The sequence below is a fragment of the Coregonus clupeaformis genome, chromosome 16 (genome assembly GCF_020615455.1).
Source record: "Coregonus clupeaformis isolate EN_2021a chromosome 16, ASM2061545v1, whole genome shotgun sequence".
In the NCBI taxonomy this organism is placed as follows: domain Eukaryota; kingdom Metazoa; phylum Chordata; class Actinopteri; order Salmoniformes; family Salmonidae; genus Coregonus; species Coregonus clupeaformis.
The window spans coordinates 6,639,223-6,663,641 of record NC_059207.1 but is presented as its reverse complement, the minus strand read 5'-3'; the positions used below and the strand labels follow the sequence as shown (position 1 = coordinate 6,663,641).

The following is a 24,419-nucleotide window of genomic DNA, read 5'->3' as shown; positions in this document are numbered from 1 at the left end:
GGACGCCCACAGGCTAAAGGTCCCCCTCTAGGACGCCCACAGGCTAAAGGTCCCCCTCTAGGACGCCCACAGGCTAAAGGTCCCCCTCTAGGACGCCCACAGGCTAAAGGTTCCCCTCTAGGACGTCCACAGGCTAAAGGTTCCCCTCTAGGACGCCCACAGGCTAAAGGTCCCCCCTCTAGGACGCCCACAGGCTAAAGGTCCCCCCTGTAGGACGCCCACAGGCTAAAGGTCCCCCTCTAGGACGCCCCACAGGCTAAAGGTCCCCCTCTAGGACGCCCACAGGCTAAAGGTCCCCCCTCTAGGACGCCCACAGGCTAAAGGTCCCCCTCTAGGACGCCCACAGGCTAAAGGTTCCCCTCTAGGACGCCCACAGGCTAAAGGTCCCCCTCGAGGACGCCCACAGGCTAAAGGTCCCCCTCTAGGACGCCCACAGGCTAAAGGTCCCCCTGTAGGACGCCCACAGGCTAAAGGTCCCCCTGTAGGACGCCCACAGGCTAAAGGTCCCCCTGTAGGACGCCCACAGGCTAAAGGTCCCCCTGTAGGACGCCCACAGGCTAAAGGTCCCCCTCTAGGACGCCCACAGGCTAAAGGTCCCCCTGTAGGACGCCCACAGGCTAAAGGTCCCCCTGTAGGACGCCCACAGGCTAAAGGTCCCCCTGTAGGACGCCCACAGGCTAAAGGTCCCCCTGTAGGACGCCCACAGGCTAAAGGTCCCCCTGTAGGACGCCCACAGGCTAAAGGTCCCCCTCGAGGACGCCCACAGGCTAAAGGTCCCCCTGTAGGACGCCCACAGGCTAAAGGTCCCCCGGTACCAGGTGAAAAAACCATGAGACTCTCACGAACATGATGGTCTTCTCCGTTTTGCTCTACAACCCCCACAAGCGTCTTGGGACTCGTCTGAAGTTGGTACAACCGACCTGCCAACTTCTGTCTGTAGCAGTGGAGGCTGCTGAGGGGAGGACGGCTCATAATAATGTCTGGAATGGAGCGAATGGAACGGCATCAAAGACCTGGATTCCATCTGGTTGATTTCACACCATTTTCACACCATTGACACCATTGAGGGGAGGACGCCATTATTATGAGCCGTCCTCCCCTCAGCAGCCTCCACTGGTCTGTAGTGTCCGAACAGTTTGGACTACACACTAATATGACCCATCCGTGGAAAGGTGAGACTCTCACGAACACGTACATGTCGATTGTTTTGCTCTAGGACGCCCACAGGCCTCGGAAGACTCATCTGAAGGTCCCAAAGTACCAGTTGAACAAATGAATGGAAGTATATATGAAGACTGTTTAGTACAAAAAATAAGGGGTTAAATACATGTAAAAATCCCAGATCTTTCTTATATCTCTCAGAGATTGGACACACACTTCAGAACAAACTTCCTTTAGATTTATTTTGGGGGGACAATCTGTTCCATGTAGTGAATCTGTTATTCAATGTGTTTGTATGGGCTAATAGCAGTAAGGACTATCTGTTGTTCCATGTAGTGAATCTGTTATTCAATGTGTTTTTATGGGCTAATAGCAGTAAGGCCAAATAAACAATTTCATCAAAAAATTTGTTCATGTTTTGTTACTTCAAGGGGTCTTAAAAATCAAATAGGAAAATAATCCTTGGTATGACCTTCTTAAAACAATTCCATATAGCTTAGTAGAACCCCCCCCCCCCTCCCTCGGCTTAGACAGACAGGGCTTAGACTCCTATGGGTTAAGAGGCATTAGAAGAAGACTAAAGGGATCCATCAAATACATCTGGTGTGTCATCATAGTGGGCTCTGATTGGTGGTCATCATTTGGTGTGTCATCATAGTGGGCTCTGATTGGTGGTCATCATTTGGTGTGTCATCATAGTGGTCTCTGATTGGTGGTCATCATCTGGTGTGTCATCATAGTGGTCTCTGATTGGTGGTCATAATTTGGTGTGTCATCATAGTGGTCTCTGATTGGTGGTCATCATTTGGTGTGTCATCATAGTGGTCTCTGATTGGTGGTCATCATTTGGTGTGTCATCATAGTGGTCTCTGATTGGTGGTCATCATTTGGTGTGTCATCATAGTGGTCTCTGATTGGTGGTCATCATCTGGTGTGTCATCATAGTGGTCTCTGATTGGTGGTCATCATTGGTGTGTCATCATAGTGGTCTCTGATTGGTGGTCATCATCTTGTGTGTCATCATAGTGGTCTCTGATTGGTGGTCATCATTTGGTGTGTCATCATAGTGGTCTCTGATTGGTGGTCATCATTTGGTGTGTCATCATAGTGGTCTCTGATTGGTGGTCATCATTTGGTGTGTCATCATAGTGGTCTCTGATTGGTGGTCATCATTTGGTGTGTCATCATAGTGGTCTCTGATTGGTGGTCATCATTTGGTGTGTCATCATAGTGGTCTCTGATTGGTGGTCATCATTTGGTGTGTCATCATAGTGGTCTCTGATTGGTGGTCATCATTTGGTGTGTCATCATAGTGGTCTCTGATTGGTGGTCATCATTTGGTGTGTCATCATAGTGGGCTCTGATTGGTGGTCATCATTTGGTGTGTCATCATAGTGGTCTCTGATTGGTGGTCATCATCTGGTGTGTCATCATAGTGGTCTCTGATTGGTGGTCATCATTTGGTGTGTCATCATAGTGGGCTCTGATTGGTGGTCATCATTTGGTGTGTCATCATAGTGGTCTCTGATTGGTGGTCATCATTTGGTGTGTCATCATAGTGGTCTCTGATTGGTGGTCATCATTTGGTGTGTCATCATAGTGGTCTCTGATTGGTGGTCATCATTTGGTGTGTCATCATAGTGGTCTCTGATTGGTGGTCATCATTTGGTGTGTCATCATAGTGGTCTCTGATTGGTGGTCATCATTTGGTGTGTCATCATAGTGGTCTCTGATTGGTGGTCAGACTCCCTCAGGTGGAACAAACTTAAACTTGCACCTTTGTTCAATGCTGAATTGAATGTCATTGAGAAAACAGAAAGGTGTCACAATGTATTTTTCTAAACATATTTTCTGAATTTAAAAGTAATCCAAGAAGTAATCATCTAGTTTTTCAAAAGTATCCAAGCCTTTCAGGCTTATCTTTTGATAGCATTGCCTCAGCCTTTGATAGCTGCTTTAAACCATAATGTTGTTAAACCAGACAGAGGCAGATGTAGTGGTGGTCCTCTGTAGCTCAGCTGGTAGAGCACGGCGCTTGGTCCTCTGTAGCTCAGCTGGTAGAGCACGGCGCTTGGTCTTCTGTAGCTCAGCTGGTAGAGCACGGCGCTTGGTCCTCTGTAGCTCAGCTGGTAGAGCACGGCGCTTGGTCCTCTGTAGCTCAGCTGGTAGAGCACGGCGCTTGGTCCTCTGGAGCTCAGCTGGTAGAGCACGGCGCTTGGTCCTCTGTAGCTCAGCTGGTAGAGCACGGCGCTTGGTCCTCTGGAGCTCAGCTGGTAGAGCACGGCGCTTGGTCCTCTGGAGCTCAGCTGGTAGAGCACGGCGCTTGGTCCTCTGTAGCTCAGCTGGTAGAGCACGGCGCTTGGTCCTCTGGAGCTCAGCTGGTAGAGCACGGCGCTTGGTCCTCTGGAGCTCAGCTGGTAGAGCACGGCGCTTGGTCCTCTGGAGCTCAGCTGGTAGAGCACGGCGCTTGGTCCTCTGGAGCTCAGCTGGTAGAGCACGGCGCTTGGTCCTCTGGTCCTCAGCTGGTAGAGCACGGCGCTTGGTCCTCTGGTCCTCAGCTGGTAGAGCACGGCGCTTGGTCCTCTGGAGCTCAGCTGGTAGAGCACGGCGCTTGGTCCTCTGGTCCTCAGCTGGTAGAGCACGGCGCTTGGTCCTCTGGAGCTCAGCTGGTAGAGCACGGCGCTTGGTCCTCTGGAGCTCAGCTGGTAGAGCACGGCGCTTGGTCCTCTGGAGCTCAGCTGGTAGAGCACGGCGCTTGGTCCTCTGTAGCTCAGCTGGTAGAGCACGGCGCTTGGTCCTCTGGAGCTCAGCTGGTAGAGCACGGCGCTTGGTCCTCTGGAGCTCAGCTGGTAGAGCACGGCGCTTGGTCCTCTGTAGCTCAGCTGGTAGAGCACGGCGCTTGGTCCTCTGGAGCTCAGCTGGTAGAGCACGGCGCTTGGTCCTCTGGAGCTCAGCTGGTAGAGCACGGCGCTTGGTCCTCTGGAGCTCAGCTGGTAGAGCACGGCGCTTGGTCCTCTGGAGCTCAGCTGGTAGAGCACGGCGCTTGGTCCTCTGGAGCTCAGCTGGTAGAGCACGGCGCTTGGTCCTCTGGAGCTCAGCTGGTAGAGCACGGCGCTTGGTCCTCTGGAGCTCAGCTGGTAGAGCACGGCGCTTGGTCCTCTGGTCCTCAGCTGGTAGAGCACGGCGCTTGGTCCTCTGGTCCTCAGCTGGTAGAGCACGGCGCTTGGTCCTCTGGAGCTCAGCTGGTAGAGCACGGCGCTTGGTCCTCTGGTCCTCAGCTGGTAGAGCACGGCGCTTGGTCCTCTGGAGCTCAGCTGGTAGAGCACGGCGCTTGGTCCTCTGGAGCTCAGCTGGTAGAGCACGGCGCTTGGTCCTCTGGAGCTCAGCTGGTAGAGCACGGCGCTTGGTCCTCTGTAGCTCAGCTGGTAGAGCACGGCGCTTGGTCCTCTGTAGCTCAGCTGGTAGAGCACGGCGCTTGGTCCTCTGGAGCTCAGCTGGTAGAGCACGGCGCTTGGTCCTCTGTAGCTCAGCTGGTAGAGCACGGCGCTTGGTCCTCTGGAGCTCAGCTGGTAGAGCACGGCGCTTGGTCCTCTGGAGCTCAGCTGGTAGAGCACGGCGCTTGGTCCTCTGGAGCTCAGCTGGTAGAGCACGGCGCTTGGTCCTCTGTAGCTCAGCTGGTAGAGCACGGCGCTTGGTCCTCTGTAGCTCAGCTGGTAGAGCACGGCGCTTGGTCCTCTGGAGCTCAGCTGGTAGAGCACGGCGCTTGGTCCTCTGGAGCTCAGCTGGTAGAGCACGGCGCTTGGTCCTCTGGAGCTCAGCTGGTAGAGCACGGCGCTTGGTCCTCTGGAGCTCAGCTGGTAGAGCACGGCGCTTGGTCCTCTGGAGCTCAGCTGGTAGAGCACGGCGCTTGGTCCTCTGGAGCTCAGCTGGTAGAGCACGGCGCTTGGTCCTCTGGAGCTCAGCTGGTAGAGCACGGCGCTTGGTCCTCTGTAGCTCAACTGGTAGAGCACGGCGCTTGGTCCTCTGGAGCTCAGCTGGTAGAGCACGGCGCTTGGTCCTCTGGAGCTCAGCTGGTAGAGCACGGCGCTTGGTCCTCTGTCGCTCAGCTGGTAGAGCACGGCGCTTGGTCCTCTGTCGCTCAGCTGGTAGAGCACGGCGCTTGGTCCTCTGGAGCTCAGCTGGTAGAGCACGGCGCTTGGTCCTCTGGAGCTCAGCTGGTAGAGCACGGCGCTTGGTCCTCTGTAGCTCAGCTGGTAGAGCACGGCGCTTGGTCCTCTGGAGCTCAGCTGGTAGAGCACGGCGCTTGGTCCTCTGGAGCTCAGCTGGTAGAGCACGGCGCTTGGTCCTCTGGAGCTCAGCTGGTAGAGCACGGCGCTTGGTCCTCTGGAGCTCAGCTGGTAGAGCACGGCGCTTGGTCCTCTGGAGCTCAGCTGGTAGAGCACGGCGCTTGGTCCTCTGTAGCTCAGCTGGTAGAGCACGGCGCTTGGTCCTCTGTAGCTCAGCTGGTAGAGCACGGCGCTTGGTCCTCTGGAGCTCAGCTGGTAGAGCACGGCGCTTGGTCCTCTGGAGCTCAGCTGGTAGAGCACGGCGCTTGGTCCTCTGGAGCTCAGCTGGTAGAGCACGGCGCTTGGTCCTCTGGAGCTCAGCTGGTAGAGCACGGCGCTTGGTCCTCTGGAGCTCAGCTGGTAGAGCACGGCGCTTGGTCCTCTGGAGCTCAGCTGGTAGAGCACGGCGCTTGGTCCTCTGGAGCTCAGCTGGTAGAGCACGGCGCTTGTAACGCCAGGGTAGTGGGTTCGATCCCCGGGACCACCCATACACAAAAATGTATGCATGCATGACTGTAAGTCGCTTTGGATATAAAAGAGTCTGCTAAATGGCATATTATTATAAACCCACTCAGTCACAAAATCTTCCTTTTGATGATGCCCCACTGACTGAACAAAACAGAAAATGGTCTATAGAATGTGAAATAACATCCGCTTGTTTGTTTTGACATTTTCTAGGATTTGTAAGAACTGTTTATAAGAACTGTTACTAATCAGTTTGGAATGCGTTGAGTCCCCTCATTAATTACAACATTACGTGGTTGTGTAATAGATGGAATTATATTTTATTCAATTTATAACTAATAAAACATCTCATGCAACGTTCAAGATAAGTATTTAACTTTAGGCTAACTTTCTTAGCTTTAACCTCAAGTTTATTTTCAGAACTTCAAGTTTTTCTCAGATGACGCATGTCATGTGCTCGATATCTTGAGTGTATTGTTTTAAATGTTAAGTACAGTACTGGTACCCTGTGTATACAGTACATTCGGAAAGTTATCAGACCCCTTGACTTTTTCCACATTTTATTACGTTACAGCCTTATTCTAAAATGGATTAAATACAATTTTTTCCTCATCAATCTACACACAATACCCCATAATGACAAAGCGAAAACAGGTTTTTAGACATTTTTGCTAATTTATTAAAAATTAAAAACAGAAACCTTATTTGCATAAGTATTCAGACCCTTTGCTATGAGACTCGAAATTGAGCTTAGGTGCATCCTGTTTCCATTGATCATCCTTGAGATGTTTCTACAACTTGATTGGAGTCCACCTGTGGTAAATTCAATTGATTGGACATGATTTGGAAAGGCACACACCTGTCTATATAAGGTCCCACAGTTGACAGTGCATGTCAGAGCAAAAATCAAGCCAAGATGTCGAAGGAATTGTCCATAGAGCTCAGAGAAAGGATTGTGTCGAGGCACAGATCTGGGGAAGGGTACCAAAACATTTCTGCAGCATTGAAGGTCCCCAAGAACACAATGGCCTCCATCATTCTTAAATGGAAGAAGTTTGGAACCACCAAGACTCTTCCTAGAGCTGGCTGCCCGGCCAAACTGAGCAATCGGGGGTTGAAGGGCCTTGGTCAGGGAGGTGACCAAGAACCTGTAGGTCACTCTGACAGAGCTCCAGTGTTCCTCTGTGGAGATGGGAGAACCTTCCAGAAGGACAGCCATCTCTGCAGCACTCCACCAAGCAGGCCTTTAAGGTAGAGTGGCCAGACGGAAGCCACTCCTCAGTAAAAGGCACATGACAGCCCGCTTGGAGTTTGCCAAAAAGCACCTAAAGGACTCTAACCATGAGAAACAAGATTGTCTGGGCTGATGACACCAAGTTTAAACTCTTTGGCCTGAATGCCAAGCGTCACATCTGGAGGAAACCTGGCACCATCCCTACGGTGAAGCATGGGGGTGGCAGCATCATGCTGTGGGGATGTTTTTCAGCAGCAGGGACTGGAAGAATAGTCAGGATCAAGGGAAAGATGAACATAGCAATGCACAGAGAGATCCTTGATGAAAACCTGCTCCAGAGTGCTCCGGACCTCAGACTGGGGCGAAGGTTCACCTTCCAACAGGACAACGACATTTTACATTTACATTTGAGTCATTTAGCAGACTTACAGTTAGTGAGTGCATACATTTTCGTACTGGCCCCCCGTGGGAAACGAACCCACAACCCTGGCGTTGCAAGCACCATGCTCTACCGTGTCTCCCGAGTGGCGCAGTGGTCTAAGGCACTGCATCGCAGTGCTAGCTGTGCCACTAGAGATCCTGGTTCGAATCCAGGCTCTGTCGTAGCCGGCCGCGACCGGGAGACCCATGGGGCGGCGCACAATTGGCCTAGCGTCGTCCAGGGTAGGGGAGGGAATGGCCGGCAGGGATGTAGCTCAGTTGGTAGAGCATGGCGTTTGCAACGCCAGGGTTGTGGGTTTGATTCCCACGGGGGGTCTTTATGAAAAATACAAAAAAAATAATGTATGCACTAACTGTAAGTCGCTCTGGATAAGAGCGTCTGCTAAATGACTAAAATGTAAAATGTCTACCAACTGAGCTACAGGGGACCCTAAACACACAGCCAAGACAACACAGGAGTGGCTTCGGGACAAGTCTCTGAATGTCCTTGAGTGGCCCAGCCAGAGCCCGGACTTGAACCCAATCGAACATCTCTGGAGAGACCTGAAAATAGCTGTGCAGCGACGCTCCCCATCCAACCTGACAGAGCTTGAGATGATCTGCAGAGAAGAATGGGAGAAACTCCCCAAATACAGGTGTGCCAAGCTTGTAGCGTCATACCCAAGAAGACTAGAGGCTGTAATCGCTGCCAAAGGTGCTTCAACAAAGTACTGAGTAAAGGGTCTGAATACTTATGTAAATGTGAAATGTATGTTTTTTATTTGTAATAATTTTGCACAAAAAAACAACAACTGTTTTTGCTTTGTAATTATGGGGTATTGTGTGTAGATTGATGAGGGGGGAAAAACTGTTTAATCCATTTTAGAATAAGGCTGTAACGTAGCAAAGTGTGGAACATTTTCAACCGCTCCTTGACAGAGTCTGTCATACCTACATGTTTCAAGCAGACCATGTGCCCAAGAAAGCGAATGTAACCTGCCCCTCACGTCTGTAGCCATGATGTGCTTTGAAAGGGTGGTCACGGCTCACATCAACACGATTATCCCAGAAACCCTAGACCCACTCCAATTCGCATACCGCCCCAACAGATCCACAGATGACGCAATCTCAATCGCACTCCACACTGCCCTTTCCCACCTGGACAAAAGGAACACCTATGTGAGAATGCTATTCATTGACTACAGCTCAGCATTCAACACCATAGTGCCCTCTAAGCTCATCACTAAGCTAATGATCCTGGGACTAAACACCTCCCTCTGCAACTGGATCCTGGACTTCCTGACGGGCCGCCCCCAGGTGGTAAGGGTAGGTAACAACACATCTGCCACGCTGATCCTCAACACGGGGGCCCCTCAGGTGTGCATGCTCAGTCCCCTCCTGTACTCCCTGTTCACCCATGACTGCATGGCCAGGCATGACTCCAACACCATCATTACGTTTTATGACGACACAACAGTGGTAGGCCTGATCACCGACACCAATGAAACAGCCGATAGGGAGGAGGTCAGAGACCTGGTAGTGTGGTGCCAGGACAACAACCTCTCCCTCAACCTGAGCAAGACAAAGGATCTGATCGTGGAGTACAGGAAAGGAGGGCCGAACAGGCCCCCATTAACATCGATGGGCTGCAGTGGAGCGGGTCGAGAGTTTCAAGTTCCTTTGTGTCCACATCACCAACAAACTATCATGGTCCAAACACACCAAGACAGTCGTGAAGAGGGCACGACAACACCTTTTCCCACACTGGAGACTGAAAAGATTTTGCATGGGTCCCCAGATCCTCAAAAAGTTATACAGCTGCACCATCGAGAGCATCCTGACCGGTTGCATCACCGCCTGGTATGGCAACTGCTCGGCATCCGACCGTAAGGCGCTACAGAGGGTAGTGCGTACGGCACACTGGGGCCAAGCTTCCTGCCATCCTCTGTAGCTCAATTGGTAGAGCATGGCGCTTGTAACGCCAGGGTAGTGGGTTCCATCCCCGGGACCACCCATACAGTCATGTATGCACACATGACTGTAAGTCGCTTTGGATAAAAGCGTTTGCTAAATGGCTTATTAATATTATTATATACTAGGCGGTGTCAGAGGAAGGCCCTAAAAATTGTAAAAGACTCCAGTCATAGACTGTTCTCTCTGCTACCGCACGGCAAGCGGTACCGGAGCACCAAGTCTAGGTCCAAAAGGCTCCTTAACAGCTTCTACCCCCAAGCCATAAGACTGCTGAACAATTAATCAAATGGCCACCCGGACTATTTGCATTTTTACACTCGCTGTCTATTATCTATGCATAGTCACTTTACCCCTACCTACATGTACATATTACCTGGACTAACCTGGACCCCTGCACATTGACTCGGTACTGGTACCCCCTGTATATAGCCTCGTTATTGTTATGTAATTTAATTGGGTTACTTTTTAATTTTTACTTTAGTTTATTTAGTAAATATTTTCTTAACTCTATTTCTTGAACTGCATTGTTGGTTAAGGGCTTGTAAATAAGCATTTCACCTGTTGTTTTGGCGCATGTGATAAATACAATTTGATTTGATTTTGAAGTCAAGGGGTCTGAATACTTTCTGAATGCACTGTATACAGACATATTGTTAAATGAATATAGTACAATGACATTGTTTATACAGCTCTTTCTCTGGAGAGGAGGCTGTCCCAAACCCTGACTCCTAAACTTCATGTTTAGTAGTTTTGTTTATTTTTAAGCATCTTTCACACAAAAAAAATCCCACCTGTTTATGTCACTACCGAAACACACATTAAAAGACTGTAGAATGAATGTGCCTTAAGCCACACCCCTACACATATCACCAGGTGATGTGATTGGACCCCTCTCCACTATGGCCACAAGGTTGAGTAGTCTATTAGCAAACATTTAGGAGAAAATTAGTGGGCAAGTTGGTACATCTTCATGTCACTAGCAAACATCCAATATATTAAGAAATATGTAAAGTATGGTTTTGGGACTAAAATATACATTTGCTGAGATGTACATCTGTCCAAATGAAAGATAGCCAGTCATATGCTAGGTTTGGGCATTCTTTAAAGTCCCCCCCCAAAAATGTTTTTGTCCAAATGGAAAACGGTCACAACCGAAACAATTGACACCATAGAGATACACTGCATGACCAAAAGTATGTGGACACCTGCTCGTCGAACATCTCATTCCAAAATCATGGGCATTAATATGAAGTTGGTTCCCCCATTTGCTGCTATAACAGCCTCCACTCTTCTGGGAAGGCTTTCCACTAGATGTTGGAACATTGCTGAGGGGACTTGCTTCCATTCAGCCACAAGAGCATTAGTGAGGTCGGGCACTGATGTTGGGCGATTAGGCCTTGGCTCGCAGTCGGCGTTCCAATTCATCCCAAAAGTGTTCGATGGGGTTGAGGTCAGGGCTCTGTGCAGGCCTGTCAAGTTCTTCCACACTGATTTCGACAAACCATTTCTGTATGGACCTCGTTTTGTGCACGGGGGCATTGTCATGCTGAAACAGGAAAGGGCCTTCCCCAAACTGTGGCCACAAAGTTGGAAGCACAGAATCGTCTAAAATGTCATTGTATGCTGTAGCGTTCAGATTTCCCTTCACTGGAACTAAGGTGTCTAGCCCGAACCATGAAAAACAGCCCCAGACCATTATTCCTCCTCCACTAAACATTACAGTTGGCACTATGCATTGGGGCAGGTAGCGTTCTCCTGGCATCCGCCAAACCCAGATTTGTCCGTCGGACTGCCAGATGGTGAAGCGTGATTCATCACTCCAGAGAACGCGTTTCCACTGCTCCAGAGTCCAATGGCAGCGAGCTTTACACCACTCCAGCCGACGCTTGGCATCGCGCATGGTGATCTTAGGCTTGTGTGTGGCTGCTCGGCTATGGAAACACATTTCATGAAGCTCCCGAAGGACAGTTATTGTGCTGATGTTGCTTCCAGATGTAGTTTGGAACTCGGTAGTGAGTGTTGCAACCGAGGACAGATGATTTTTACTTCAGCACTCGGCGGTCCCGTTCTGTGAGCTTTTGTGGCCCACCACTTCACGGCTGAGCCGTTGTTGCTCCTAGACGTTTCCACTTCACAATAACAGTGTTTTGTTGTGGTTGTCACCATGTGTTTTGTTGTGGTTGTCACCATGTGTTTTGCTGTGGTTGTCACCATGTGTTTTGCTGTGGTTGTCACCAGTGTTTTGCTGTGGTTGTCACCAGTGTTTTGCTGTGGTTGTCACCAGTGTTTTGCTGTGGTTGTCACCATGTGTCTTCCTGTGGTTGTCACCATGTGTTTTGCTGTGGTTGTCACCAGTGTTTTGTTGTGGTTGTCACCAGTGTTTTGCTGTGGTTGTCACCATGTGTCTTCCTGTGGTTGTCACCATGTGTTTTGCTGTGGTTGTCACCATGTGTTTTGCTGTGGTTGTCACCATGTGTTTTGCTGTGGTTGTCACCAGTGTTTTGCTGTGGTTGTCACCAGTGTTTTGCTGTGGTTGTCACCAGTGTTTTGCTGTGGTTGTCACCATGTGTCTTCCTGTGGTTGTCACCATGTGTTTTGCTGTGGTTGTCACCAGTGTTTTGTTGTGGTTGTCACCAGTGTTTTGCTGTGGTTGTCACCATGTGTCTTCCTGTGGTTGTCACCATGTGTTTTGCTGTGGTTGTCACCATGTGTTTTGCTGTGGTTGTCACCATGTGTTTTGCTGTGGTTGTCACCAGTGTTTTGCTGTGGTTGTCACCATGTGTTTTGCTGTGGTTGTCACCATGTGTTTTGCTGTGGTTGTCACCATGTGTTTTGCTGTGGTTGTCACCATGTGTTTTGCTGTGGTTGTCACCATGTGTTTTGCTGTGGTTGTCACCATGTGTTTTGCTGTGGTTGTCACCAGTGTTTTGCTGTGGTTGTCACCATGTGTTTTCCTACGGTTGTCACCAGTGTTTTGCTGTGGTTGTCACCATGTGTTTTGCTGTGGTTGTCACCATGTGTTTTGCTGTGGTTGTCACCATGTGTTTTGCTGTGGTTGTCACCATGTGTTTTGCTGTGGTTGTCACCATGTGTTTTGCTGTGGTTGTCACCATGTGTTTTGCTGTGGTTGTCACCAGTGTTTTGCTGTGGTTGTCACCATGTGTTTTCCTACGGTTGTCACCAGTGTTTTGCTGTGGTTGTCACCATGTGTTTTGCTGTGGTTGTCACCATGTGTTTTGCTGTGGTTGTCACCATGTGTTTTGCTGTGGTTGTCACCATGTGTTTTGCTGTGGTTGTCACCATGTGTTTTGCTGTGGTTGTCACCATGTGTTTTGCTGTGGTTGTCACCATGTGTTTTGCTGTGGTTGTCACCATGTGTTTTCCTACGGTTGTCACCATGTGTTTTCCTACGGTTGTCACCATGTGTTTTGCTGTGGTTGTCACCATGTGTTTTCCTACGGTTGTCACCATGTGTTTTCCTACGGTTGTCACCATGTGTTTTCCTACGGTTGTCACCATGTGTTTTCCTACGGTTGTCACCATGTGTTTTCCTACGGTTGTCACCATGTGTTTTCCTACGGTTGTCATCATGTGTTTTGCTGTGGTTGTCACCATGTGTTTTGCTGAATAGACATGGAGCCTGTGTCTCTAACTGGAAGGGAGTCAGAGGGCTCTATTTTAACAAAACATTGTTTACTGAATAAAAAGGGATATAATTAAATAATTAATTAATTAATGACTCTATTAACATGTGAAGGTAGCAGCTGTGACTAGAGGTGGTCCTCTCTCTCTCTAAGCTCTTTAGGTGGTTGTAGAATTTAACGGCTCTTTTCTGGATACTGATAATTAGCGGGTATCGGCCTAATTCTGCTCTGCGTGCATTATTTGGTGTTTTACGTTGTGCACGGAGGGTATTTTTTGCAGAATTCTGCATGCAGAGTCTAAATTGGATGGGCAGCTAGCCGCTCCGGGAGGGAGGGAGGGAGGGAGGGAGGCCTTCTAGCCATCGGCGCATGCAGCCGTATCCACAGGACAGTCTTAAATCATGTCTGGCATTGAATAGGACTAGTGCTCAGGGTTGACTAGCGTTGTCTCTGGAAGCACTCAGATGTTCACTCTTTCCACCCACATGGCCCCCCCGACCGTACTGTTGTCCTTTAGTTGTGTTAATTCAGACTAATTGCGAATGCTCAGCTGCACACTAGACCAGGCAGCATCTGCCCCTCTCCTGGTCAGAATGAGCCGGGTCTCACCAGCCCTACCCACTGCTAGTGAAATGGTACATTGTTTAATGAGGTTATCAAATGCAAATGAGTGTTAAAGGAAGTATTGTACCAACGAGCAGCAGACAGTGCTTCTGTTTGCCAGTTATTCTGAGACTATTGGTTTCTGTCGATTTTGAAAGCTATCTCTCAATGGGTTCAAAACCATGGTTCAACTCAAAGCTATTGTAGTTTCAGTTGAGGTGAAAGTGAATTATTATCTACTTCCTCCTATTGACAGACCAACAATAATGTGTACCTTTCTAGGACAAGAAGAAGATGAATTTTATTGGCCAGTGTAGCCTACATGAATGTTCAACAGAAATGTGTCTTCTGCTTTATCCCAACTACACCGAAATACACACAGAGAGAGAGAGAGAGAGAGAGAGAGAGAGAGAGAGAGAGAGAGAGCTCCTCCCTCCTTTGTTTCGTCTCCTTTCTTCTCTCCTCCATCAGCCAGACTTGACATGCGGCCAGATGTGCTGCAGGTGTTGGACAGAGGTCTCCTCCCTCCTCTCCTCATGTCCTTCAGCCAGACTTGACATGCGGCCAGATGTGCTGCAGGTGTTGGACAGAGGTCTCCTCCCTCCTCTCCTCATGTCCCTTCAGCCAGACTTGACATGCGGGCTGCAGGTGTGGGATAACCTGTGGGAATACCTTTCCATCCCAGACTCAGTGTTTGAGCACTGCCACAATGGTGGTATAGAGTGTTTGAGCACTGCCACAATGGTGGTATAGAGGTGTTTCTCCTGTGGTATGGAGGGCTTCAGCAAGGCAAGGTAGAGGTTGACAAGCTGCATCCAGTTAAAAAAAGCAGGGGAATACTGGAATTGGTCCCTCAGTCTTTGTCATGTTTTCAGTATTTTTTTATTTGTATGGATTCATGTGTTGCCCAAGCGCTCTCTCTGCAGCCCATGTGCGCTCTCAGTCTGAGTGTTTTGTAGTGTTTTAAAATCACCCACTAATCCTTTTGATATTACAGAACAGAAAAAAAACCAAAGTTTTTCCCTCCCTCCCCCCTTTTAGGATTAAATAGCTCCTGTTGTGTTTTGACAGACAGAGTGTTGAGGTCAGCCAAAGCCTATCGAAGAGTGTTTGACTGTGTTCCAAATGGTATCCTGTTCCCTATGGGACCCTGGTCAAAAGTAGTGCACTAGATTATAGGGAATAGGGTGTTGTTTGGGACGTAGGCTGTGCGCATCTGTGGATGTAATATGCCACACCGACGTTTTAAAATGTTTTAAGCCATGTGGCATTTAGGAGGTGGTGCTGAAATGAGGCTATACTAATCTAGGGCCATATGGCCCCCAGAGGCAGGAGTGGGGAGGGAGGAGGGGAGGGAGGAGAGGAGAGAGGGGGAGAGGAGGAGGGGAGGAGAGGGGGGAGGACAGGGGAGGAGAGGGGGAGGGGAGGAGAGGGGAGAGGGGGAGAGAGGGGGAGAGGAGAGGGGGAGAGGAGAGGAGAGGGGGAGGACAGGGAGGAGAGGGGAGGGGAGGAGATGAGAGGAGGAGGAGGAGGAGGGGAGGGAGGAGAGGAGGGGAGAGGAGGGGGAGGGGAGGAGAGGGGAGGGGAGGAGAGGGGGAGGGGGAGAGGGAGGGGAGGAGAGGGGAGGACAGGGGAGGAGAGGGGAGGGGAGGGAGGGAGGGGGGGGAGAGGGGGGAGGGGAGGAGAGGGGAGGAGAGGGAGGAGAGGGAGGAGGGAGGAGGAGAGGGGGAGGAGAGGGGGGGGAGAGGAGAGGGAGAGGGGAGGGGAGGAGGGGGAGGACAGAAGAGGAGAGGGGGAGGGAGGAGAGGAGGAGGACAGGGGAGGAGGAGAGGGGGAGGAGGTGGGGAGGAGGGGGGGAGAGGGGAGGAGAGGGGAGGAGAGGAGAGGAGGAGGGAGGAGAGGGGGAGGCGAGGAGTGGAGGAGAGGGGAGGAGAGGAGTGGAGAGGGGGAGGAGAGGACATAAAGGGCTGTCCTGAAACAGAAAACAAATGGTGCTAAAACAAATCCTCCCTCCTCTGTGACCTTCCAACTAGCTTTAAACTGACTGTAGTGTACAACATCCTCCCTCCTCTGTGACCTTCCAACTAGCTTTAAACTGACTGTAGTGTACAACATCCTCCCTCCTCTGTGACCTTCCAACTAGCTTTAAACTGACTGTAGTGTACAACATCCTCCCTCCTCTGTGACCTTCCAACTAGCTTTAAACTGACTGTAGTGTACAACATCCTCCCTCCTCTGTGACCTTCCAACTAGCTTTAAACTGACTGTAGTGTACAACATCCTCCCTCCTCTGTGACCTTCCAACTAGCTTTAAACTGACTGTAGTGTACAACATCCTCCCTCCTCTGTGACCTTCCAACTAGCTTTAAACTGACTGTAGTGTACAACATCCTCCCCTCCTCTGTGACCTTCCAACTAGCTTCAAACTGACTGTAGTGTACAACATCCTCCCTCCTCTGTGACCTTCCAACTAGCTTTAAACTGACTGTAGTGTACAACATCCTCCCTCCTCTGTGACCTTACAACTAGCTTTAAACTGACTGTAGTGTATAACATCCTCCCTCCTCTGTGACCTTCCAACTAGCTTTAAACTGACTGTAGTGTACAACATCCTCCCTCCTCTGTGACCTTACAACTAGCTTTAAACTGACTGTAGTGTATAACATCCTCCCTCCTCTGTGACCTTCCAACTAGCTTTAAACTGACTGTAGTGTACAACATCCTCCCTCCTCTGTGACCTTCCAACTAGCTTTAAACTGACTGTAGTGTACAACATCCTCCCTCCTCTGTGACCTTCCAACTAGCTTTAAACTGACTGTAGTGTACAACATCCTCCCTCCTCTGTGACCTTACAACTAGCTTTAAACTGACTGTAGTGTACAACATCCTCCCTCCTCTGTGACCTTCCAACTAGCTTTAAACTGACTGTAGTGTACAACATCCTCCCTCCTCTGTGACCTTACAACTAGCTTTAAACTGACTGTAGTGTACAACATCCTCCCTCCTCTGTGACCTTACAACTAGCTTTAAACTGACTGTAGTGTACAACATCCTCCCTCCTCTGTGACCTTCCAACTAGCTTTAAACTGACTGTAGTGTACAACATCCTCCCTCCTCTGTGACCTTACAACTAGCTTTAAACTGACTGTAGTGTACAACATCCTCCCTCCTCTGTGACCTTACAACTAGCTTTAAACTGACTGTAGTGTACAACATCCTCCCTCCTCTGTGACCTTCCAACTAGCTTTAAACTGACTGTAGTGTACAACATCCTCCCTCCTCTGTGACCTTCCAACTAGCTTTAAACTGACTGTAGTGTACAACATCCTCCCTCCTCTGTGACCTTCCAACTAGCTTTAAACTGACTGTAGTGTACAACATCCTCCCTCCTCTGTGACCTTCCAACTAGCTTTTAAACTGACTGTAGTGTACAACATCCTCCCTCCTCTGTGACCTTACAACTAGCTTTAAACTGACTGTAGTGTACAACATCCTCCCTCCTCTGTGACCTTACAACTAGCTTTAAACTGACTGTAGTGTACAACATCCTCCCTCCTCTGTGACATTACAACTAGCTTTAAACTGACTGTAGTGTACAACATCCTCCCTCCTCTGTGACCTTCCAACTATCTTTAAACTGACTGTAGTGTACAACATCCTCCCTCCTCTGTGACATTACAACTAGCTTCAAACTGACTGTAGTGTACAACATCCTCCCTCCTCTGTGACCTTCCAACTAGCTTCAAACTGACTGTAGTGTACAACATCCTCCCTCCTCTGTGACCTTCCAACTAGCTTTAAACTGACTGTAGTGTACAACATCCTCCCTCCTCTGTGACCTTACAACTAGCTTTAAACTGACTGTAGTGTACAACATCCTCCCTCCTCTGTGACCTTCCAACTAGCTTTAAACTGACTGTAGTGTACAACATCCTCCCTCCTCTGTGACCTTCCAACTAGCTTCAAACTGACTGTAGTGTACAACATCCTCCCTCCTCTGTGACCTTACAACTAGCTTCAAACTGACTGTAGTGTACAACATCCTCCCTCCTCTGTGACATTACAACTAGCTTTAAACTGACTGTAGTGTACAACATCCTCCCTCTGTGACCTTCCAACTAGCTTTAAACTGACTGTAGTGTACAACATCCTCCCTCCTCTGTGACCTTACAACTAGCTTTAAACTGACTGTAGTGTACAACATCCTCCCTCCTCTGTGACCTTCCAACTAGCTTTAAACTGACTGTAGTGTACAACATCCTCCCTCCTCTGTGACCTTCCAACTAGCTTTAAACTGACTGTAGTGTACAACATCCTCCCTCCTCTGTGACCTTCCAACTAGCTTTAAACTGACTGTGTGTACAACATCCTCCCTCCTCTGTGACCTTCCAACTAGCTTTAAACTGACTGTAGTGTACAACATCCTCCCTCCTCTGTGACCTTCCAACTATCTATAAACTGACTGTAGTGTACAACATCCTCCCTCCTCTGTGACCTTACAACTAGCTTTAAACGGACTGTAGTGTACAACATCCTCCCTCCTCTGTGACCTTACAACTAGCTTTAAACTGACTGTAGTGTACAACATCCTCCCTCCTCTGTGACCTTACAACTAGCTTTAAACTGACTGTAGTGTACAACATCCTCCCTCCTCTGTGACCTTACAACTAGCTTTAAACTGACTGTAGTGTACAACATCCTCCCTCCTCTGTGACCTTACAACTAGCTTTAAACTGACTGTAGTGTACAACATCCTCCCTCCTCTGTGACCTTACAACTAGCTTTAAACGGACTGTAGTGTACAACATCCTCCCTCCTCTGTGACCTTCCAACTAGCTTTAAACTGACTGTAGTGTACAACATCCTCCCTCCTCTGTGACCTTACAACTAGCTTTAAACTGACTGTAGTGTACAACATCCTCCCTCCTCTGTGACCTTACAACTAGCTTTAAACTGACTGTAGTGTACAACATCCTCCCTCCTCTGTGACCTTACAACTAGCTTTAAACTGACTGTAGTGTACAACATCCTCCCTCCTCTGTGACCTTCCAACTAGCTTTAAACTGACTGTAGTGTACAACATCCTCCCTCCTCTGTGACCTTCCAACTAGCTTTAAACTGACTGTAGTGTACAACATCCTCCCTCCTCTGTGACCTTACAACTAGCTTTAAACTGACTGTAGTGTACAACATCCTCCCTCCTCTGTGACCTTACAACTAGCTTTAAACTGACTGTAGTGTACAACATCCTCCCTCCTCTGTGACCTTACAACTAGCTTTAAACTGACTGTAGTGTACAACATCCTCCCTCCTCTGTGACCTTACAACTAGCTTTAAACTGACTGTAGTGTACAACATCCTCCCTCCTCTGTGACCTTCCAACTAGCTTTAAACTGACTGTAGTGTACAACATCCTCCCTCCTCTGTGACCTTACAACTAGCTTTAAACTGACTGTAGTGTACAACATCCTCCCTCCTCTGTGACCTTACAACTAGCTTTAAACTGACTGTAGTGTACAACATCCTCCCTCCTCTGTGACCTTCCAACTAGCTTTAAACTGACTGTAGTGTACAACATCCTCCCTCCTCTGTGACCTTCCAACTAGCTTTAAACTGACTGTAGTGTATAACATCCTCCCTCCTCTGTGACCTTACAACTAGCTTTAAACTGACTGTAGTGTACAACATCCTCCCTCCTCTGTGACCTTACAACTAGCTTTAAACTGACTGTAGTGTACAACATCCTCCCTCCTCTGTGACATTACAACTAGCTTTAAACTGACTGTAGTGTACAACATCCTCCCTCCTCTGTGACCTTCCAACTAGCTTTAAACTGACTGTAGTGTACAACATCCTCCCTCCTCTGTGACATTACAACTAGCTTCAAACTGACTGTAGTGTACAACATCCTCCCTCCTCTGTGACCTTCCAACTAGCTTCAAACTGACTGTAGTGTACAACATCCTCCCTCCTCTGTGACCTTCCAACTAGCTTCAAACTGACTGTAGTGTACAACATCCTCCCTCCTCTGTGACCTTCCAACTAGCTTTAAACTGACTGTAGTGTACAACATCCTCCCTCCTCTGTGACCTTCCAACTAGCTTTAAACTGACTGTAGTGTACAACATCCTCCCTCCTCTGTGACCTTCCAACTAGCTTCAAACTGACTGTAGTGTACAACATCCTCCCTCCTCTGTGACCTTCCAACTAGCTTCAAACTGACTGTAGTGTACAACATCCTCCCTCCTCTGTGACCTTACAACTAGCTTCAAACTGACTGTAGTGTACAACATCCTCCCTCCTCTGTGACCTTACAACTAGCTTTAAACTGACTGTAGTGTACAACATCCTCCCTCCTCTGTGACCTTACAACTAGCTTTAAACTGACTGTAGTGTACAACATCCTCCCTCCTCTGTGACATTACAACTAGCTTTAAACTGACTGTAGTGTACAACATCCTCCCTCTGTGACCTTCCAACTAGCTTTAAACTGACTGTAGTGTACAACATCCTCCCTCCTCTGTGACCTTACAACTAGCTTTAAACTGACTGTAGTGTACAACATCCTCCCTCCTCTGTGACCTTACAACTAGCTTTAAACTGACTGTAGTGTACAACATCCTCCCTCCTCTGTGACATTACAACTAGCTTTAAACTGACTGTAGTGTACAACATCCTCCCTCCTCTGTGACCTTACAACTAGCTTTAAACTGACTGTAGTGTACAACATCCTCCCTCCTCTGTGACCTTACAACTAGCTTTAAACGGACTGTAGTGTACAACATCCTCCCTCCTCTGTGACCTTCCAACTAGCTTTAAACTGACTGTAGTGTACAACATCCTCCCTCCTCTGTGACCTTACAACTAGCTTTAAACTGACTGTAGTGTACAACATCCTCCCTCCTCTGTGACCTTCCAACTAGCTTTAAACTGACTGCAGTGTACAACATCCTCCCTCCTCTTTGACCTTCCAACTAGCTTTTAAACTGACTGTAGTGTACAACATCCTCCCTCCTCTGTGACCTTCCAACTATCTATAAACTGACTGTAGTGTACAACATCCTCCCTCCTCTGTGACCTTACAACTAGCTTTAAACGGACTGTAGTGTACAACATCCTCCCTCCTCTGTGACCTTACAACTAGCTTTAAACTGACTGTAGTGTACAACATCCTCCCTCCTCTGTGACCTTACAACTAGCTTTAAACTGACTGTAGTGTACAACATCCTCCCTCCTCTGTGACATTACAACTAGCTTTAAACTGACTGTAGTGTACAACATCCTCCCTCTGTGACCTTCCAACTAGCTTTAAACTGACTGTGAGTGTACAACATCCTCCCTCCTCTGTGACCTTACAACTAGCTTTTAAACTGACTGTAGTGTACAACATCCTCCCTCCTCTGTGACCTTACAACTAGCTTTAAACTGACTGTAGTGTACAACATCCTCCCTCCTCTGTGACATTACAACTAGCTTTAAACTGACTGTAGTGTACAACATCCTCCCTCCTCTGTGACCTTCCAACTAGCTTTAAACTGACTGTAGTGTACAACATCCTCCCTCCTCTGTGACCTTCCAACTAGCTTTAAACGGACTGTAGTGTCACAACATCCTCCCTCCTCTGTGACCTTCCAACTAGCTTTAAACTGACTGTAGTGTACAACATCCTCCCTCCTCTGTGACCTTACAACTAGCTTTAAACTGACTGTAGTGTACAACATCCTCCCTCCTCTGTGACCTTCCAACTAGCTTTAAACTGACTGTAGTGTACAACATCCTCCCTCCTCTGTGACCTTCCAACTAGCTTTAAACTGACTGTAGTGTACAACATCCTCCCTCCTCTGTGACCTTCCAACTATCTATAAACTGACTGTAGTGTACAACATCCTCCCTCCTCTGTGACCTTACAACTAGCTTTAAACGGACTGTAGTGTACAACATCCTCCCTCCTCTGTGACCTTACAACTAGCTTTAAACTGACTGTAGTGTACAACATCCTCCCTCCTCTGTGACCTTACAACTAGCTTTAAACTGACTGTAGTGTACAACATCCTCCCTCCTCTGTGACATTACAACTAGCTTTAAACTGACTGTAGTGTACAACATCCTCCCTCCTCTGTGACCTTACAACTAGCTTTAAACGGACTGTAGTGTACAACATCCTCCCTCCTCTGTGACCTTACAACTAGCTTTAAACGGACTGCAGTGTACAACATCCTCCCTCCTCTGTGACCTTCCAATTAGCTTTAAACTGACTGTAGTGTACAACATCCTCCCTCCTCTGTGACCTTACAACTAGCTTTAAACTGACTGTAGTGTACAACATCCCTCCCTCCTCTGTGACCTTACAACTACGCTTTAAACTGACTGTAGTGTACAACATCCTCCCTCCTCTGTGACCTTCCAACTAGCTTTAAACTGACTGTAGTGTACAACATCCTCCCTCCTCTGTGACCTTCCAACTAGCTTTAAACTGACTGTAGTGTACAACATCCTCCCTCCTCTGTGACCTTCCAACTAGCTTTAAACTGACTGTAGTGTACAACATCCTCCCTCCTCTGTGACCTTACAACTAGCTTTAAACTGACTGTAGTGTACAACATCCTCCCTCCTCTGTGACCTTACAACTAGCTTTAAACTGACTGTAGTGTACAACATCCTCCCTCCTCTGTGACCTTACAACTAGCTTTAAACTGACTGTAGTGTACAACATCCTCCCTCCTCTGTGACCTTACAACTAGCTTTAAACTGACTGTAGTGTACAACATCCTCCCTCCTCTGTGACCTTCCAACTAGCTTTAAACTGACTGTAGTGTACAACATCCTCCCTCCTCTCGTGACCTTACAACTAGCTTTAAACTGACTGTAGTGTACAACATCCTCCCTCCTCTGTGACCTTACAACTAGCTTTAAACTGACTGTAGTGTCAACATCCTCCCTCCTCTGTGACCTTCCAACTAGCTTTAAACTGACTGTAGTGTACAACATCCTCCCTCCTCTGTGACCTTACAACTAGCTTTAAACTGACTGTAGTGTACAACATCCTCCCTCCTCTGTGACCTTACAACTAGCTTTAAACTGACTGTAGTGTACAACATCCTCCCTCCTCTGTGACCTTCCAACTAGCTTTAAACTGACTGTAGTGTACAACATCCTCCCTCCTCTGTGACCTTCCAACTAGCTTTAAACTGACTGTAGTGTACAACATCCTCCCTCCTCTGTGACCTTACAACTAGCTTTAAACTGACTGTAGTGTACAACATCCTCCCTCCTCTGTGACCTTACAACTAGCTTTAAACTGACTGTAGTGTACAACATCCTCCCTCCTCTGTGACCTTCCAACTAGCTTTAAACTGACTGTAGTGTACAACATCCTCCCTCCTCTGTGACCTTACAACTAGCTTTAAACTGACTGTAGTGTACAACATCCTCCCTCCTCTGTGACCTTACAACTAGCTTTAAACGGACTGTAGTGTACAACATCCTCCCTCCTCTGTGACCTTCCAACTAGCTTTAAACTGACTGTCAGTGTACAACATCCTCCCTCCTCTGTGACCTTACAACTAGCTTTAAACTGACTGTAGTGTACAACATCCTCCCTCCTCTGTGACCTTACAACTAGCTTTAAACTGACTGTAGTGTACAACATCCTCCCTCCTCTGTGACCTTACAACTAGCTTTAAACTGACTGTAGTGTACAACATCCTCCTCCTCTGTGACCTTACAACTAGCTTTAAACTGACTGTAGTGTACAACATCCTCCCCTCCTCTGTGACCTTACAACTAGCTTTAAACTGACTGTAGTGTACAACATCCTCCCTCCTCTCTGACCTTCCAACTAGCTTTCAAACTGACTGTAGTGTACAACATCCTCCCTCCTCTGTGACATTGCAACTAGCTTTAAACTGACTGTAGTGTACAACATCCTCCCTCCTCTGTGACCTTCCAACTATCTTTAAACTGACTGTGGTGTACAACATCCTCCCTCCTCTGTGACATTACAACTAGCTTCAAACTGACTGTAGTGTACAACATCCTCCCTCCTCTGTGACCTTCCAACTAGCTTCAAACTGACTGTAGTGTACAACATCCTCCCTCCTCTGTGACCTTCCAACTAGCTTTAAACTGACTGTAGTGTACAACATCCTCCCTCCTCTGTGACCTTACAACTAGCTTTAAACTGACTGTAGTGTACAACATCCTCCCTCCTCTGTGACCTTCCAACTAGCTTCAAACTGACTGTAGTGTACAACATCCTCCCTCCTCTGTGACCTTCCAACTAGCTTCAAACTGACTGTAGTGTACAACATCCTCCCTCCTCTGTGACCTTACAACTAGCTTCAAACTGACTGTAGTGTACAACATCCTCCCTCCTCTGTGACCTTACAACTAGCTTTAAACTGACTGTAGTGTACAACATCCTCCCTCCTCTGTGACCTTACAACTAGCTTTAAACTGACTGTAGTGTACAACATCCTCCCTCCTCTGTGACATTACAACTAGCTTTAAACTGACTGTAGTGTACAACATCCTCCCTCTGTGACCTTCCAACTAGCTTTAAACTGACTGTAGTGTACAACATCCTCCCTCCTC

The 24,419-nt window shown here is 48.3% G+C and overlaps 1 protein-coding gene across 1 annotated transcript in view; it reads left to right on the top strand.

The window, feature by feature from the left end:
• The window catches only part of LOC121584283 (acidic proline-rich protein PRP25-like), a 62,675-nt gene extending 48,096 nt beyond the window's left edge, over positions 1-14,579 (top strand). Inside the window, exons 2-3 of the mRNA XM_045225896.1 lie at positions 275-781; positions 14,451-14,579. Coding sequence (XP_045081831.1) covers positions 275-781; positions 14,451-14,579 — 636 coding nt within the window. The remainder of the gene's footprint in view (positions 1-274; positions 782-14,450) is intronic.
• Positions 14,580-24,419: the final 9,840 nt, after the last annotated feature.